At 38.0% G+C, this 20,630-nt stretch overlaps 1 protein-coding gene across 1 annotated transcript; it reads left to right on the top strand.

Moving 5' to 3' along the window:
* Positions 1 to 11,641: 11,641 nt before the first annotated feature.
* Positions 11,642 to 12,025, top strand: LOC149844614 (uncharacterized). The gene has a single exon (XM_089985609.1). The coding sequence runs from the start codon at positions 11,642 to 11,644 to the stop codon at positions 12,023 to 12,025; it is 384 nt and encodes a 127-aa protein (XP_089841735.1).
* Positions 12,026 to 20,630: the final 8,605 nt, after the last annotated feature.

Raw genomic sequence — 20,630 nt, 5'->3', positions numbered from 1 at the left:
GTTATAACATGCGACAACTAGCCACGCAAAACCTTGAGAATTAGGAATAAGTGGAGGTTATTCAGGACAAAAGTCTGATGGAAATAGCGAGGACAACAAACAATGTCGTGGTTATGATAAAACAAAGGAAAACTCTATCCAATAATCAAGAGCAAGCTAAAAGAATATCAGGTCGTGTTTATCAGCACTAGGAATTAGTGAAAAATACACTCTAATTGTCTTAGGGTAAGACTTTCTCGTGATTCATTACATTTTTGCCATCAAAGGAATCATATATGAACTTTGACAAGACCAACTTTTAACTCCAAACTTCTCTTAGAAACTCATTGTGTGTTGTCCTGATTCTTATAGGTGGGATATATGTTGGGAGCTTGCACATATACGTGCATCCTTGTCGATACCAACTCCCTCAGACTACGATATCCACGGGAATACTGCAATGAAATTTCGAGGACGAAATTCTTTTTAGGGGGAAAGGATGTAATAACCATGATTTTTATCAGATAAATAAACTTAGATTTTTAAGTCATTAAGGTGATACAAGAATATTTCATTATTTTAATTATTTATTCGTAATTGGATCTTGGATAACCTATTTGGATCTTCAATATTGGAGCCCAAATATCCTGTTTAGAACTCTGATATTCCATTCGGATCTTAGATATCGGATCACGAACCTTAAATTGAATAGTTAATTATAGATTTTGGTCAAATGGATTGGATCCTCGAAGTTTAAATCAAAGTTTTAATGAGAAAATTTCTACAACACTTTAGTGGGAATTGTTATAACTTAAGGCGATGTTCGGATCCATAACATTTCATTTGGATCTTCGACATCAGAACTTCAATATTAACCTGGATCCAAATTTATAAAAAAAAAAGAAGATTTATGAAACGCAATGGATCCTGGATCCATATTAAGATATGTCAATTTTTAATTGACGTAAACAGATCCATATCAATTGGGGGGTACATATATATAATATCATACATATGTATTAAGAAAATAAAATAAAATAATAAATAATAAAATATATTTGGATCCACAGTTAGATCCATATGGATCCAACATGCAGACCCAAACAATGGTTGGGTCACGGATCCAAATCGTGATCGGATCCACATTCAAAACGTGACCCGGATCCACTTTACTATTGGATCCCGAGTCACGGGTCGCGGGGCTCAGAACCAGACTCGACCCGCACACTGTAAAGTGAAAAAAAAAGAGCCCGATAAAAGGGGTGTGTTAGGGTTCAAAACCCTAACACACTTGCAAACTCGTAAGAGGAGGAGGCAGTGATGGTGCGCAGCCGCCGACAGCGATGTTGTCGTTCCTTCTTCCCTCTCGTACTGCCTCGACCTCCTCGGCTCGTCGGAGGAGACCCCACGCCGGCAAGCTTTTCGTCTCTCTCTCTCTCTCTGTCTCTCTTCCTCTCCCTTCTTCTCATCGGAAGAAGCAGTGGCGACATCGGCATCGGTAGGACTTCCCTTTCGCGGCAGCAGTGAGGAGCGAGTGTAGCCGGTGGCATTTCTGAAAACTGGGCTGTTGGAGGATTGGGGTGGTCGGCAGCACCTCCATCCATGGCATCTCCGAGGAGAATCGCCGGAATAAGTAGGATTTCTGCACTCTTCTTGTGGGTTATTGATTGGATTTGGGTGTGTTTGGGTTGGTCAAGGGGAAACTTTGAATGATTAAGGTCACTGCTAACCCTAAACCGAGAACCCCAATTTCTTGGATTTGAGGGTTCCAAGTTTTTAATTTAGGAAAGGATTTTAGGAAATCCCAAATCGTTCGATTGGGGGGGGGGGGGGTCGGCATTCTGTTACGAGTGGTGAAGGTTATAGTGATGCAAGTGGGGGTATCGCTATTTTTATTAGTCAAAGAAAAAAAAAAAACAACAAACAAAACCACCAAGGATTTCGGCTTGTGTAGATCTCTTCCTAGCTGTTTTATTAATTCTTGTAATATCACACTGTCAGATTCGCTTGTGGGTTAGTTTTGTTACATTTGTGTGTTAACGTAATCTTTCTCCGGGATATCCTTGTAATCTTTGTATGCCGTTATGGTAGTAACTTTTATTACGGTTGTCTCTTTTCCACTAACCATTCAATGTTCTGTTTCTGGAGGGGTACTTGGATTAACTCGCAATGATCTAGATTGTTTTTTTTTATAGTACGTGGCTTGAAATAGCGTACCAACATCTGTATTTCATTTAGAGCAGTTTCCTCTTCTTCTTTTTCTCCATCATATTCCTTGAGGCCTTGTGGCAAGTGATTTCTGGTTTTATGTGGTAAATTGTGTAAATATGTTTGTATCTATGGCAGATTGTATTTGCAGATGCTGGTCAAATATTTTATCAAAATCGTTTGATTCAGTAATTTAGTTCTGAGGATCAACTCGTGTAGAAAGTGATCAGTTTTCTTATTACCTGGATTGCTTGGTTTGGATTTAGCTGCAAGATAGCATCATATTATGGAATATTCTGAGAACCGGGGTCATCCTTGTTCATCCAGTAGGTTAGGTGTATAAAATTAGTATGTAGTATTAGAAAGAATCAAATATCTTGGCCGAATGAATAATTGTCATCTGTATCAATCTAATGTAATTAAGTCAGCACTCTTTACCTTTACACTACTATAATGCTTCGGGTGTATTGAAATTTTGTTGAGCAAATGAAAACTTAAATGATGTTCCTGTTAGCTTTGAAATAAAATATATGTCATAATCAGGCTTATGCACAGTATGAGTCTCTTAATTATTCCATGATCAATGTGGTTTAAAAGTAGTGATATCCTATACGTAATGGTCAAAGAACTATGTAAATATATATTCATTTAGGTCAGGGATTTATTAAGACTGTAAGAAGAAAGGTTTCTGGAATTAGCTGCACATGGTATTGGATAATCAAATGCATATTGTACTACATTTCTCTTGTATTCAAAACCCTGCTATGTAGCATATGTTTTCCTTAGTGTAAGGTTGGTTGCGTTGTTATTGTTTGACAGTTATTTTGTGGATTGTTATCCAATCCGATTATTTATTATTTTGTTCTTTGAACTATAAACAAATTTGATTTCTATGAGAGGTTGTGTTCTGTCATCAAACCAGGGTTTTCATTATTATAATGACTATATGTCAGTGTGCTGACTATATCAAATCTGTTCCTATGCTGGTTTATTAAATGACATCAAGTCTGATTACGTGTGATCATGTATTGTCTTACACACTTGTATATCCTTAAAGCATGAATACTTTAAGAGTAATCTACTAGTAATCACATGAATGATCAAGGTCTGAAACCTTAGGGTGTTCGGTAGACACTAGATTTGGGTTTTTACCTAACACATAAGTATCGATGGGAGTACTTGAGTCCGATGATTTGTGGACAATGGAAATTAGGTGTGTCAAGAAATCTTAAACTAAAGGGATGTGTGCTTAACTGTTTTTTGTCAAAAAAAATGTATGAGTTATTTTGCTTATGCAGCATGTATTCGGAAGTGTATTTTTACGGCTTAAGCTCATGTTAATTGTGTTTGACGAATGAGGTTGTTATATCGGTTCTAAACATATGAACTTAATGACATATGGATAAGTGCCTTTCTGCGAGGCAGTCACTCGGGAAGACTTTGCCTAGCGGGCAATATGGATTGTTTACCCGATACGGGTATTTGGGCTATTAGCCTGTGGGTTACGGCAAGAAAAATGATGAAAACTTAATCATAAGGGTTGTGCGCCCGACTGGTTTAAAGGCACTGGGGCATTCGTGCTTGACTGGTTTAAAGGCACCGGAGCACTTTGAGTGGGTTTAAGCAATCAATATGGAAAAAGGATTTGGATGGTTTATTTCACCTTGGTAAAATGACTAAGGTTAGGATCTACTGCTAAGGTAGTAGAAGGAAGTTGGGGAATGCCCTGTACTTCGAGAAAATAATTAAATGAAAAGATTAACCCACTCAGATTCGGGCTTACCTTGGAGAGGGTAGGTGGTACAAAACTCCGGGGACGTGTTTAACTGTTTCGAGCTAAAGTGACTCGTTGGTCCCCAGTCCTCGGAGTTGGGGGACCCAGACTACCAATATGTCCTAGGTGGTAGCTCTTTGTTCTTCTGCAGAAGTTAGGGATGCATCCTGTGTTTTGGTTTTGGCCTTTGGGAGTTTCTCTCGGTCACTGGCCGCTCCCTTGGGATTTCAAGCTCAGTTAGAATGTCCGGGTTAATAAAACAACTTTGAATAATATACCCCCGAACGTTCTCTTCTGTGATGGTTGCCTCGGCCCGTGTGTACCCGCGGGATAAGAAAAGATAAACATCAATTAGAACAGTTAGGTATCACTGTGATGGAGTCATTAAAGAGACATTTGCATATTTTTCAGCATGTTTTATATTGTAATGATCTGAAATCCTGAAATGGGTCAATACGAGGTGATTGAACTATTACATGAAAGTTATGCAGGTTATTGTTATTGTTGTTGCATCGCCTACCTCACTTGCTTATTAATGTTGCATACTATGCCTTACCTGCTCAGTTATTATTATTGCATAATTGTTTACCTGCTCAGTTATTATTATTGCATAATTGTTTACCTGCTCAGTTATTGTTATTGCATAATTGTTTACCTGCTCATGTATATGACTGTTGATTATTGTTGTTGCTTTACGTGCTATTATATATACTAAAGATTTACACTTGACACCCACATCACATACTAGACTCATGATGTACCTGCATTAAGAGTCACAGTTTTCCTACTTAGACGTGGTAGTCTAATTCCAATCAATTTACTATTTTTCAGGTAAAGACTAGGGTTTATGAGCGGCTACGGGATGAGGCATCGGATTGAGATTTTTGGATTTATTGTTCCAGGGATGGTTGAGTTCATTTTATGTTTTTTAAAACTCTGATGTCATTATTCCTTGATAAATGGAAGGAAATAAATGTGTTGGGTTTTCTCTCCACCGTAATGTCTCGAAATGCTTAACCCTATATTATTTCTTGTTTCCGCTGGAAAAAAAAATCCTCTTAAATTTGGGTTAAAATTTTGGGGCGTTACAATTATGGTAGACCCTGCAAAGATTGAAGCAGACACCAATTGGTCAAGACCCAAGAATCCTACTGAGATTCGCAGCTTCTTGGGATTAGCTGGGTACTACCGAAGATTCGAAGAAGGATTTTCTTTATTAGCGGCTCCTATGACAAAGCCCACAAAGAAAGACATAAAGTTTGAATGAAATGATAAATGTGAAGAGAATTTTTAGGAGATAAAGAAGCGTTTGACCACTGCCCCAGTGTTAGTCTTACCTTCTGGATCTGGAGGTTTCACTATTTATAGCGATGCCTCTCACAAAGGTTTAGGTTGTGTTCTGATGCAACACAGAAAAGTGATAGCTTATGCATCTCGTCAACTCAAAACTCATGAAGTCAACTATTCGACGCATGATCTGGAGTTAGCAGCGGTGGTTTTTGCCCTTAAGATATGGAGGCACTACCTCTATGGCGAGCAAATGTGAGGTCTTTACCGACCATCAAAGCCTTAAGTATCTATTTTCTCAGAAAGATTTGAACTTGAGGCAAAGGAGATGGTTGAAATTTCTAAAAGATTATGATTTCGAGCTAAAATACCATCCGGGGAAGGCAAATGTAGTCGCTGATGCTCTTAACAGAAAGGCAGGAGCTCTAGCTAGACTTGCAGATTGGGAGTTATTTTCCTCAATGGCTCATCAGAAGGCAGAAGCTCAATGCCTACCAGGTCGTTTATTATTCGTGCAAACCACATTGAAGTCAGAATTGTGGGATCAAATTAAGGAAAAACAACCCATAGACCCAGAATTGATGCAAGTAAGAAAGAAGATTTCAGAAAATGAAGAATCAGAATTCAATATTGATGATCAAGGACTTCTTAGATTTCATCAGAGAGTTTGCATTCCCAAAGATGATCAACTTAGAAATCTGTTGATGGAAGAGGCACATCATTCTAGATATGCCATCCATCCTGGTAGCACCAAAATGTATCGAGATCTGAAAGATACGTTTTGGTGGAATGGTATGAAGAAAGACATTGTTGAGTTTGTTAGCAAATGTCTAGTATGTCAGCAGGTAAAGATTGAGCACCAAAGACCAGGTGGTCTTTTGCAACCACTTTCCATTCCCGAGTGGAAGTGGGCGGATATATCAATGGACTTTGTTTCGGGGCTTCCTAAAACGAAGAATGTGATGGATTCGGTATGGGTGATTGTCGACAGACTAACTAAGTCAACACACTTTTTAGTTTGTAAGACAACTCACTCGTGTGACCCATTGACTCAATTGTTTATTAGAGAGATTGTGAGACTTCATGGAGTACCAGATTCAATTGTTTCAGATAGAGACTCGAAGTTCACATCGCGATTTTGGCAAAGTTTTTAAGAAGCTATGGGGACACAACTGAAAATGAGTACAACTTTTCACCCTCAGTCAGATGGTCAGTCAGAGCGAACCATTCAGACCCTCGAGGACATGCTTCGGGCATGTAGTTTGGAGTATAGCGACTCGTGGAATGATATTTTGCCATTAATGGAGTTTGCCTACAACAACAACTTTCAAGCAAGTATAGGCATCGCTCCATTTGAGGCATTGTATGGTCGACGATGTCGAACTCCTTTGTGTTGGGATGAAGTCGGAGAAAGGAGGCTGTTAGGACCGGAGATGGTTCAGCGAATGGCAGACCAAGTGAGATTCATTCGGGAGCGTCTTCTCACTGCACAAAGTTGACAGAAGAGTTATGCATATATAAGACGTCGAGAGTTGGAATTTGAGCAAGGTGACCACGTGTTTTTAAAGATATCTCCGTTTAAGGGAGTAGTGTGTTTCGGTCGAAGAGGAAAGTTGAACCCCAGATATATTGGACCGTTTGAGATACTTGCGAGGGTTGGTCAGGCAACATACCGGTTAGCTCTACCACCTTCTTTATCTCGAATTCACAACGTATTCCATGTTTCCATGTTGCGGAAGTACGTGCCAGATCCCTCTCATATATTGGATACAGTTGAGACTTTATTAGACTTGCAAGCTGATTTGAGTATGAGGAAAAAGCCCATCGAGATCCTGGACACGAAAGTGCAAAAGCTCAGAAACAAGGAGTTATCTTTGGTTTTGGTCAAGTGGAGTCATCACAACAATAAGGAGACTACTTGGGAGCGTGAATCTGATATCCGCGAGCAATTTCCACATTTGTTTCCAGGTAAGATTCAGGACGAATCTTCTTTTAAGGGGGGTAGAATTGTAAAACCCCCTCCGGCAAAGTCGCCGGAGGAGATAAGCTTAAAAAAAAAAAAAGGAAACGGTTTCCCCAAAGGGGAAACCGCGTAACGGGAAGGGGGTGAGGATAAACCTCACCCCCCAAAATCCGCGGGAGGGGGGGCGAGGTTATCCTCACCCCCTCACCCTGCGTGAGGGTTATAAAAACCCCCACGCAGGGTCTCCTTCCGCACCCCACACAGAGAGAAAGAGAGAGAGAGAGAGGTGGTTACCGGCGGCGGCGGCGACGACGACAGCGACGGCGGCGAGGTGAGTCTTCGCCTTCCTCCCCATCTCCTTCTTCGTTTTTCTTTTCGGTTGGAAGCACAGAGGGTCGGCAGCCATGGCTGCCGGCGAGTTTCAGAAAATAAAAAAAAAAAAACAGAAACAGAGTGGGTGGGAGAGAGAGAGAGAGAGAGAGAGAGAGAGAGAGAGAGAGAGAGAGAGAGAGAGAGAGAGAGAGAGAGAGAGAGAGAGAGAGAGAGAGAGATCGGCCAGCCGGCCGACGCCGGTGACCGATCTCCCGGCGTTGGGGGCGGCCGGCACCGGCCGCCGGCCGATGCCCCAGGTATTCAGGAGGAGGGTCGGCCGGTGGCTGCCCCTCCCTATAACCGAAAAGGGGGCTCTGCCCCTTTCGGTTTTTAAGGGGGAGGACCGGTTCGGTCCGGGCATCCGGACCGAACCGGGTCGGTCTGGGTGCGACCCAGACCGAGCCCATCGGTCTGGGTCGCGCCCAGACTGAGTACTTCAAAAAAAAAAAAATGGTTCAGCCTGGGTGCGACCCAGACCGAACCGGGTCGGTCCGGGTCGCACCCAGACCAAACCGGGTTAAGTGAGTGGGGGTGAACCGGTTCGGGTCGAACCGGTTTAGGATGAGCCGGTTCAGGCCGAACCGGTTCGGGTTGAACCGGTTCAGGCCAAACCGGGTTCGGTTATTTGGATTCAGATCGAACCAGTTCAGACCGAATCGGGTCTGAACCGACCCGGTGGAACCAAGGTCCAAACCGAACCATTTGGGTCTGGATCTGGGTTTTCAGTTCGGACCCAGTTCAATCTGGACCGGTCTCAGATCCAGATTAACCAGGTTCAGATCTGACTGGATCAGTCTCGGATCTGGACCCAGTCAGACAGGTCTGGACTCAGCTAGATGATCCTGGATCCAGTCAGGTAGATCTGGATCCCATCAGATTATCCAGGATCCAGTCTAGCAGGTCCAGATCCAGTCAATCTGTCCTGGATCCAGTCAGACTATTCTGGATCCAGTCAGAATAGAATGGATCCGGTTCAGATCCAATCAGACTTTCTGGGTCCAGTCAAGCAGTTTTGGATCCAGTTATGATATGGATCTGAACCCAAACAAATAGAGTTTGGATCCAGATCAGAGCTGAATCATAAAATAGTCTCGGATTGGCCCGAAATCCGAAATGTGCCAAGAGATCCATTTGGATCCGTGAGATCCATTTCAGTAAAATGGACATATCTTCGCACTCCGAACTCGGAATCGAGCGAGGTTTGGTGCGTTGGATTCGTATTAAAGAGAGGAATCCATTGGTCTATGAACTTCAGTCAAAATAGTAATACAGAAACCGTGGTTTCTTTAATAAGATTCGGAAAGGGTATTTTGGTAATTTGAGTAAGAGGTTTTGTGAATTAATTCAAGTATATTACCTTAATGACCAGATCCTAGTGTTAGAGCTTCGTGAGGCTCAATTTCGGAGAGAGCACAGAATCAACACTTGAGGTAAGGGATGTTATAAGTAATCTTAGATGTAAATAAACATTGTTACGTTGTTTGTTATTTGTTTTTATTTAAGCATGATAGTTTTGAGAGACCATGACATGCATAAATTCCATGCATGACAGTATGAGTTAAAATTTTATACATATTTGCTATGCAAGTTAGTTTGGTAAGTCATGCATGATGAAAAGAAATGTTATTGTAATTGCATGTCTAGATCATTGATTAATATCATGTATTGTGATGAGATTATATTTAGATTAGAGTCCCTTTTAGTCTATTCATGTTGTATGAATGGACATTTTTGAGATCAGCATGCTTGACCCCTTAAATCCCGGAAGTGGCGACCTGTGGCAAGGGCTACTTGGTTCGCGGCCAGAGTGCAGCCACCATGGAGAGTGGGCCGCCGGTGATTTAATGATGTAGAGACACTACATCATTGCGTGCTAAGTGAGAGCGGTGTGAGTCCTAACGTCAATATGAGATTAAGAATGAGATTGTCGTGATTAGTCATGACTCCACTCGTGAGAGAACGAGTGAACTTTGAATTTGAGAATATTGTTCAATGTGTGAACTTAGTTATGACTTAGGATTTCACTCACACTAGTTTGGGAGTCTAGAGGATCATAGATGATTGATAACCATCATGTTTAGGATGTAGCATGAACCATGCCGAGATTGAGAGCTTGACCTCCCGGCTAGCTACCGGTGGGGTCCCCGTGGTGGTTCACTGCAGTGCCTGGTGGTCTGGGGACGACTGGGAGTGTATGGTTCATTGTCTGGTCAACATGTAGAATTGGGGTGTTCTACAGGGTTGCTACGCCCATAGATGGCTATTACCGGTATTGCCAGCCTAGTGATAGTTGTGTGAAAGAGAGTATTTGAGGATGATAATGGGGGAAATTAAAATATACAAACATGTGTGGTGTATCGAGAATTAAAATAAGACTAGGGGCTTAGAGCCCACTACAGTTGTAAATTGTTGTTTATTTACTTATGATTATCTCTTACTGGGTTGTAGACTCACCCCCAATTGTGTTTAATTACAACTATAGGTTCCAGGCTTTAGCTCAGTCACTCGTGAGCAACTTCTTCTTCTTCTTCAGCAGAGCATTGGTAACTTTTACTTTCCTTGTCATTGAAAATAATGTAATTGCTTTTCTTCTGTTATGAATGATGATCAATGTAAGAAAAAGTTTTATTATGCAATAAAATGAAAAGTTTTTTTAGCCACGTTTTCACTGTGTAAGCTTTGCATTCTTCCCTCTGGGAAGTAATACCAACCGAACTCGGACTCTTGAGGTCCCAGATCGGGGTGTTACAGGTTTGGTATGGGTCGGGTTTGGGTAAACCCGACCCATTGACACCCTTATCCTTTCCTCAAGTTTTTTGGAACAAGGATTCCATGGATTTTGTACGAAATCAGGAACAGAAGTCTTGGATTCTGATTTTCACAAACTGAACAGCATATGCGGCCACACCCTTAAGAATATTCACAATTTCATTTTTTTTTCTAGGGATGTAAACCAGTTGAACTCTGGTTGGTTGTAATTGGATAAAGCCTAATTGGATTCTGATTCAGATTTTGTGCTGGATACCTTATTGATCCCGTATTTGATTAGCTATATATCCTAAACGGATCTTTACGTATAGAGAATGCAACATATTAGGCCCCATTTTTTGTTCTGCCTCCTAGGTTTTAAGTGTTTTATGATAGATCTGAACCATTAGATGTGTTTAGCATGCTCGATTTTGTGGGAATACACTTGCATCATGTTTTTTCAACGAAAAAACATGTTTTTCTGAGCTGAAAAAAACTGGTACCTTCATGGTCATTTATTTTGGATCACCAGAAAAACCTGTATACAGGTCAGGTCAGATTCAAACAATACAAAAGCCTATTCCCACTAAATAAAACCTATAGATCATATCCATAGTGTTAGAAGTGAGAAAAAAATACTTAAAACTACAATTTTTAAAAGGGCCTAGCCGGACCTAACTAAAAAGCGGGCCTAAGGAACACACTACTCATATCTATCTATCTATATATAAAATCATATTTGAATCTGTTTGGATCCAGTTTTGGATTGGGAATCACATTTAAAATCACAGGTCTGAATCTGACCCAATTAACTAATTGGATCCAGGTAAATGTATTCGTACTTGGTCAGAAGTCTGATCCAAATTGATACCTTTATTCCTTATGATACCGATTCATGAACCGTGATTCAACTCAGCAGCCTCTCTCTCTCTCTCTCTCTCTCTCTCTCTCTCTCTCTCTCTCTCTCTATATATATATATATATATATATATATTCGCCAGGCTGGCCCGATGATATCTGATGCAAATGGGTCGGATCCAGGATGAGGTTTTGCAATTTTTAGTTGTAACGGATCGGATTTCGAATGCCCATGTATTTAGTTCCAGATCCAAACCATTTGCATCTCTCTCTCTCTCTCAATGCAGCCAATAAACTTTAGGAAAGAAAAGATTTTTCCCTCCATTTCCCGCCATCGAGGATGGCCTTAAAACTCCGCCAAATCTCCTACATGGCTCTCTCTCTCTCTCTCTCTCATCACCATTTTCCCCTCCTTCCCTCCAAAACCACCCAAACTCTAAAATCCTAACGCCATGAATGGCAGGACGAGATCCGCATCGAGACCCACCAAGCTGAAGGAGAGGCTCCACAGATTCCTCAAACCTGGCGCCCTTGCTCAGATCAGGGATTCCAGGATCAACGCCCGATTCCGCCATCTCCGACCCTCCAAGAAACCGGATCTGACCCCCAACGCATCTTCCCCTAGGGTTTCCACTCCCACCCAACAGGTCGCCCTCGATGACTTCCACTGCTTCCCCTCTTCCCGGCTTTCAGTCCCCGGGTACCCGCAAAGGAAGAAGCTTGTTGCCATTAAGTCGGGTTTCGTATGCCTGCCGAACTCGTCGGCGTCTGTCCCCGTTTTGGCCGACGATTTGGTCTCGGAATTGTTCATTGCCGAAATGATTGCTGCCCATTGAAAATTTTTGGGGGCTTTTTGTTGTTCTGATTTGTGGAATAGAAACTGATTTTCAGCCCCAGAAACATGTGCAGAATCGGCTCTTACAATAAATTGTGAATTTTTAGAAATTTAACCATCAATTATGCAATGAAAGTTTTGCCCTGCTGGTCTTCTTTGTAGTTGTGTTGATGGTCCTTTTCCTCTTTTATAGATCTGAATCATCTGATTGTGATATCATGCAATGTGGGTTTTGTTGGTTTTCATCGCCTGCATAAAGAATGAAAAAAAATGGCCAATTACTTATCAATTAGTTGAACCAGACATCGAGGTACTGTGAGTAGATTAGTATCTTTCTTCGATTTTTCTTTTTCTGTTTTCAGGTTTCAGTCTATTGGGGTTACCATAGTCTTTCGTTTTTCATTTTTCGGTTTTTTTTCATTGAGGTAGTTCATATCAAAGATCAAAGCCTGAAGCTGTATCTCACTTGTGCCTTTTGTGGAGGCTTTGCCTGCTGATTCTCTTCTCTTGAGATTTGGCATCAAGTATCAGGCTCATATTGAGTGTACTGGGCATTTATATGATGAAGAATATGCATCACCGAAAATTAATTTTTTTTATCCAAGCAATCAGCCTTGCCATGTTGATCATTGGTATGAAGCCTATAAGCGGTTTTCTGTTGCTTGGGTGTTCTGGTTTTGATCATATATGTTATACTCATATGTACACAATAGAATGCTATTTTCTATGTGATACATCAAAATAGTACTTTATGAGGATCATGCAGAAATGGTTTTTCTGAAGCTACTTTCTGAATTGCGTACCATTATCTATATATCAGTAATGTGTGTGCATAAAGGGTCTGCATGTGATTTCCATCCTGATTTTTTTCATAATTTGTTTTGATTGTGTCAATTATGTTGTGAATTTGGTTGAAAATAAACATATGTCGATGGTATGGTTAATCGTGTATCGGAGTCACGATTCTGGTAACAATTTAGTGGAAAGTTTTGGTCTTAATTTCAGCTGCACCGTTTGCATGCTTTCAATTGCCTGTTTGTGTTTTTGTTAAAATAAGCTGTTATCTTTTGTTTGTTTGCCTTATTCTCTTTCTTTGATGATTTTGTACCACTTCTCACTAGACAGTTTATCAGTTAAAGCACAGGAAATAGACATTTAGACATAACATGATCTTATTCAATCTGGTAAAGTAGGGAAATCACGCCATTTGTTCTCTTTTTTGAAAAGAAATGATCCTGCAATCTGGGCACTCTTAGACTCAAATTGCCATTCTCACTGCAGATTCTGTGGTCTATGTTTTTACGTTTGAATTACTTATTGTTCCTATATCTCTTTACACAAAGAAGTGCATGAAGTTCTTTGATTCATTTGGTACAAGCTTTTGAATGCATGTGTCAATTTAGCTGACCTAATTTTCCAAAGCATTTACTGATGTGGGATGGCTGTTGCTCGCACTAACTTTAACTAGTTAGACAGAAGTTCTCGAGGGCCTTATCACATGAGGGTATATGTATCTGGACTTGAATTTTGCTCATTTGGCTTGGTCACGACTCCCTTGTGTTTTGTTTGAGGTAATATCATAGTAGTGCAGCTGATATGCACTATACAGTGTTGATCTCTTGCTTATCTACCAACTCCAGATGTTAATTAAAGTACGATGTGGTCCTCTGCAGAGATCATTGTCTACTTGTTCATATGGTAGTCCTGCATGTGTTCATATGGTTGGGCGAGTTGCATTTACAAGGAAGAGTGATTCCACATTTTTGTCCTAAAAAGCTTCACAGATTAGCTGAGGCAATTACCATCACTGACCATAGAGAGCGAAGTTATGACTATTATTCTGAAATAGACATAACACAGACTGAGGGCTGTTTACGAGTAGTAAAAGAGAGAACTCATCTTTGAGCAATGTGCTTGAGAGGAGGCTATCTTGTATTCTTTGCAGCTTTTAGACTGTGATTTACCTGGCCATGTTGAGCTCAACAGTAACTGGGTTGGAGTCTTCACTCAAGTTTCAATTATGTAAAGCTGGCTTTTGGAAGAAAATATACCAAGGGAAATGGGAAATTATTTTTGCGGGAATATACTGTTGGATAACTGAGAGAAAGCCACCTTGCTCACTGAGTTTATTGCCATAAAACCTTAGGTCTCCCGTCCCCCACTAAGTGCACCCAGTTTCGGCCTTGCAGTATGGGACACATCTGCTGATTTCGAACTTGTTAAATCGGCCAGCTGGGTGATGTTCATGAGTTGGCCCTAACAAATTATTTTTTGCAGTAATTGATAAGTTAAAGTTAAATTTGTGGCCTAGTGGTATACTAATTAACTTGGATAATTACAATTTTAATATCGAGTTCTGAAAATGGACCTAGGATATTCTAATTGGACCTTGGATTTAAGTTAGATTTGGATTTACATTTTTATTGGATCAAAATTTGGAATGTGAATGTTAATTTGAAATTTGAATCTCACTTTAATTTGAATTAAATGCCAATTTAGATATGGTACATGGGACCTTGAGGTGGGATGCCCCGAACAACGTCATTCTATTTCGATAGAAATTTTGGCCAATTGGTGGCTCACCAAATTAAATTAGACTTGACCTTGATGTTCATTATCTCAAAGGCATCAAGATCAACTATCTATACACCCGAATTAATGGTGATTTAAGTGTTCTATCATTAGCCAAACTTTATGCTTAATTGCAGGCAAAAAATCAATGTTTTTTGGTATCGACTATTTTTCTTGGTCAATATATCCATGTGCGATTAAATCAAATACCACCATGATGATTTATATTTTGAGGGCTATCGAATTGACTATTTAAGTGTTGAATTCAGTTGAGTCTTCATGTCTGTAAGCCTTTCGAAAGGTCATTCTATCACCGGAACCCAATCCTAGGTGAGTCATCCCCACCTTCTTTTCCTCTTATTTAGTCTAATTTAATCAGAAGTTATAATTAAAAAAAACTAAATTATATAAGTGATTTTCTTGAATTAATAAGAAAGATTAATAGATATTAAACTCTTATTAGAAATACGACTCTCTCATCTATAAATAAGGGCATAGGGAGCCTCTTAAAAAAATATAACATATTGACTCTCACACTCCTTCCCTCCATTATTGATCTTGGTGGGATTGTGCTGCCATTAAGGGTGCAGCCATTGGAAGGAGCATGAAGAAGAATGTATTCAAACGTAGATCCAATGGTTCTTGATTTCTAAGGTAGGAGCACACTAACTATATTTGTGTGCATAGTGTCATGGTACGTATACATGTGGAATACTCTCATATACATAGTAATATGCATATATCAGTCATGTATAATACATAAGACTAATATGACATTGATTATAATGAATCAAAGCTACAAAATGATTTTTGGTGAAAATTGGTTTTGGAGAAACAAAAATAATTTTCATAAAAACATTTTTATGGTGTGGATTTATATTCTTTTGCATGAATTGTATATAATATATCAAATCCATGTTAAATATGATATTATATGTGTAAATATGATTTCTTATTTAATTCTTACATGTGAAAATTAATTTCTTTTGGGTTTTTAAATTTTTTTTTGGAGAAAATTAGTATTTCTTATAAAAATACGTATGATCTTGCATGTTATTCATAATATGAATTCGATCTATGCGAGTACATGTTAAGATGTATGTATTTATATGTATGACATGTTTATATTAAATTAACATCACGAAATGCATGTTTATGCTATCAAAAAATAAGAATAGGCTATAGTGCATGAATTTTAATTCTCAACTGAAATAGAGTTTACACTTAATTTTTATTGAAGATTTTGTTGTCGGACAGTAAAAAACATAGATTTATTTCATTATATTTTGATCATGATAGAATTTACACTTACTAAAAGATTATGTCTATGCAGTTTCAAGTTGAAACTATTGTTTGCATTCATGTCATGCTTTAGAAAATGGACCAATTAGACATGTATAGGTCTCATAGCTGGACCTGATGGATACACACTATAGTAGAGTATAATGTATGGGCCCAATGTGGCTATACAGATGTGCTTTGACTTGGGATTATGTATTGATCCACAACCTGTGAATTTTTGTTTCAATAATGACATGTTTTGCATGACTATGATTTATACATGGGATGTTGTGCATATGCTAAGATGTTATATATGTTATGCATATGATGATATGTAGTATGTTGTTATGCATATGAGATTAACATGTTGATAGAATGGTTAAGCATAGTTCGATATGCTAATATGTCATTACACTCCTGTTATAATGCAACATGTTATGCATGTTGATATGCATGCAAACTGGTGACTTGCATGTTGATATTTTGTTTGATTTATTGCATGCTTAAGATATTATTGTTCTGGCCTATTTGAATATTGGTATGCATATGTGTTGCATAAATGAGAACATTGCAAAAATTGGGTTAATTATTGATTGATACCTGATTGATCTTAGGCATGTTTTAGCCCAAAGTGGTGAATATGCCTGTACTCAAATTGGAGGTTGTTAACCATGTGTCTGGTTAATTGTGTTAACGCATGAATGACAAGAAAATTAATTAAAATTAATATGAAATATGCATTAATTCTCATAGGCTTACAAGGAGAGGGTAAGCGGTACTCTAGGCTTTGTGGGTTACTTTATAACATGGAAGGTTGATTTCTCTATCTATAAAGATAGAGAACTAGGCTACTACTGCAACTGCGAGTTGGTATGTATGGACTTCAACTAAAGAGAATTATGATATATCAGGTCAGAGGGTTGGTCTCTCTCGACTTTGAATCGCCTCATACCTTAGCACAGTAAGGTTATGCACGGCTAGATTAAAAAGTTACAAAATGTTTGAATATACAACGGATTGCTTGTGTTGGTACCCACAAAAGATTGGCTATCAAAATAATTATGAATTGTACATGTAATTAGAGCATTGCATGCATCATTTAAGTAAAAAAATCTAAAAATAAATAAATAAAGTCACTCATGCATTGAAGGGATGTGTGATTGTTCTGGTAAGTCGTGTATTGTTAACTGCTCATGCATAAATGTGATATAGGCAATGTGTTGTTATGTTGTTGGATGCTTTTGATGTTTTCTAGCTATACATGTTCATTTTTTGGATTATGCTAAATGGATTTAAATGTTTATATTTATTTTTTAAAATACAACATAATGTTTTGTTTAATCATATTGCATGTATTTGTGAAAAATGTAGGTTTTTGTATACTTGATATTGTGAACGCATGTATTATTATTATGTTTCTACTCAGACTAGATGAGTCTGACCCTAATTATTAAATATATAGGTACTGATTGAAAAGTCGAAGTGATGACGGGATGCTGTGGATGGTGTCGAGAGCCAATTATTTTTAATTCTTAGGATTGTGTTTTGGGAAACATTTATAATTTATTTATACTTGATTTACTCTCATGAATTTATTATTTGTTTGAGGACTGAATTAATTTAAATGGTGAATTTTATGATCCTTTGATTCACTCTTGTGTTAACTAAATGACCTGTAAATCGCATATGATTTTAATCAAAAGTAAAATGATATTTTTGTTGTTTATTAAAGAATTTTCTTTATATAATATAGTTGAGTCAGTTTTGTCTTTGTTGGTTTCGAAGTTGACCTAGCACTAGTAGGCTAAGACACGCTTGCGCTTGCACCCAGGTAGACCCTTTAGTACTTAGTACGGTTAGAGTGTAGCCATAGATAAGCAGATTGCATCATTATGTATTGAAATCAATGCTTTAAAAAAATTGTGTATTTTTTTGTTAAAATTTTGGGGTGTTACATTATTAATATAATCATTCACTAATATAAGAGAGAACAAATGAAGCTATAAACATGAGTAGTCACACATGTCATTCGACCTACCAAGAGGATCGATGCATGCATCCCAAACCTTTCTCTCTATCACCAAGACGAAGTTAATACCTTCTCTCTTACTCTTCTCAAAGCCCAAAAGAAGCCTCAAATGCCAGTGAACTACACAAGAAAGCAAAGCCACCATCTTTCTCTCTTATGTCTTCTGAGAGCACAAAAAAAAGAGATACCCACTCTTTCCTCTCTTCGTTAAGTGAAGAAGTATATCTTTATGGCACATTGCAAAAGTCATATTTTTTATGTTATCACATCATCATCTCATGCACATTGCCCATGAGCATAAGTAATTTTTCTCTGAAATAGAACTACCCACCGGAGTAAATTATTCTATAACTAAACTTGAGAAGATCTTGGTGAAGAATCATCACTATTTTATTTCTTCTCAACTATTTGCTTCACCTGCAACAAAGTTTCATTTTTTTTTTTGCTTTGTAAACACCCTATTGAATCAATAAATCATTAACCTTCTTTGTCATAATGCAAAGTTTTCTTTTTCATCAAATTTCTTTACTTTAAACTTAATATGTTTCACCTTTGAGGCTATATTTGATCTTTCCTATAACCGATAACTTTAATACCACTTGTGATTTTAGCGCTCGTTCTCATGATCACACTAGGTCAGATGTGATATTAATGTGATAAAATAATTTAGACAATCATAATAAAACCAACAAATAAGCAAATAATCACAAGACAAGAGGATTTTATATAGTTCGATAAAATAGCTTACATTCATAGGAAGAGTATTTAAAGTCCTTATTAATATAATCAGTTGTTGATACAAAAGAAAACAAATAAAGGTACAAACGAAAACAACTACATCTGTCGTTCGACCCACTCAGAGGATTGATGCATAAAACTCAAACCTTCCTCTCTATTACCAAGAAGAAGTTGATACATTATCTCTCTCACTCCTTTCAAAACTTAAGAGATGCTCTAAATACCAGTGAACTACCCAAGAGAGCAAAACCACTATCTTTTTATCTTATGTACCCTAAGAGCACCAAAAGAAAGAGAGATACCATCTATTTTCTCTCTCTCAAGCCATGAAGTACATATCCACCTTTCCAAAAGAGGACACATCCTTTATTTATAATTCTCAAAAGTAGAGTTTTTATCCTAGTATGATTCTTATTTCTCATATCATATGAGATTCTAAACAAGAGTCTAAAAGGAACTTTATGTGGCAAGGTGAATCTTAGTCCAATAAAAACTCATTCAAGTCACAATCAACACCCTCCACATCTCATCTAATACTTGAACTTGTCTTTCAATAAGTTAAAGGGTTTGATTCCAAGTGATGGGGCCTTTGCAAACCTAACAAATAGATTTTTTCCAGAAAACCATGCACTAGATGAACAAATTGTCCAAAAAGCTTAGCTTCTTACAAATCAGCCATTTTGATTGTTACCCTCCCTCTATTTTTATCATGTGTGCAGTCTCAATATTGCTATTTTTGATAAAAAGGGAAAACTAGACACTCTTTTATAGATGAAGATGAAATGTTAGGAAGGTGGCACAAAATGATATCATATAAATTATGAGCTTGTACGAGAAAGATAACTTCAGTGGAACCAACTTACTATGAGTTGGTAGTTTTGGTTCTGTTTATACAGGGGTCCTAGTTAATGGAACAAACATAGCAGCTAAGGTGACCAATTTGCATTCAGAGAAAACATCCAACACCTTTGATGCAGTGTCAGATATTGCGTAGAATCAAATATAGAAACCTTGTCAAGGTCATCACCACAAGCTCTAACATTGATTTCAAAGTGTTGGTCATTCAGTTCATGCCTAATGGAAGCTTGGACAATTTCCTTGATGATAGATCGGGCTTGCGTGATGGAATATCTTCTTCATAGTTATATTGATCCAATTATTCATTGTGCAGCTTGGCAATGTACTTTTAGACTATGGCATGGTTGGGCATGTTTGTGACTTTGGTATTGCAAAGTTACTAATTGAAGGGAAGACCTCAACTCATACTAATACTCTTGTCTATACTGCACCGGGTATGTCTGCTCTGTTTTCTTTAGCAAACCAACCTAGTTCCTCTCTCTCTCTCTCTCACTCATAGAAATCAATCTCTACTACCCTATTTGAGTATGGACTTGGTATGTGCCACTTCAAAAAGTCAAGTTGCAACATTTTTTTTGCTTAATCTAATTCCATTTGTGGTCATCATTATTTATTTGCTATAAATTATGCTTTGAATCAAAATCTTTTGAACAAAAAGTTCATTTTTATTCATTGCAAAATCATGAAGCTATATGGACCATTAAATTTTATTCTTTTATAAACTTTAAACATAGTGACAAGTATTATTGATTTTCCTAAAAAGCACAAGAAATTCCTTGCCATTAACAACATAAATATCAGTAAATCGTTAGAGTCATTTTTGTCCTTTACTTGTAGAATTTACATATATGTGCTTAACTTTTGGAAAAATTATGTTTAACCTCCTTTTTTTTAAATTTTTTTTAAGGTATTTCAAGAAATTGCTCAAATGACTCACTTTGTCACTTTTTCTTGCTAAAATTACTTATTTGGTCTTAATTGTACAGCAACTAAAAAAAGGTGACATTCAATCATTTAAAGAAAAGAAATGGTTAAAGTGTAATTTTAAATAGTTAACTAGACTAAGTGAGAGAAAAAATAACTTAAGGCAGTCATATGAGCAATTTGTTGAAAGGTTATGTGCCTATCT

Source organism: Nuphar pumila, chromosome 2 (genome assembly GCF_984573655.1).
Source record: "Nuphar pumila chromosome 2, dmNupPumi1.hap1.1, whole genome shotgun sequence".
In the NCBI taxonomy this organism is placed as follows: domain Eukaryota; kingdom Viridiplantae; phylum Streptophyta; class Magnoliopsida; order Nymphaeales; family Nymphaeaceae; genus Nuphar; species Nuphar pumila.
The sequence above is the reverse complement of the archived record's forward strand: the minus strand, read 5'-3'. Positions and strand labels throughout refer to the sequence as shown.

What these genes read in the sequence shown, in the direction of transcription:
- LOC149844614 (XM_089985609.1), top strand. Translation starts at nt 11,642, where the DNA reads ATGAATGGCAGGACGAGATCCGCATCGAGACCCACCAAGCTGAAGGAG.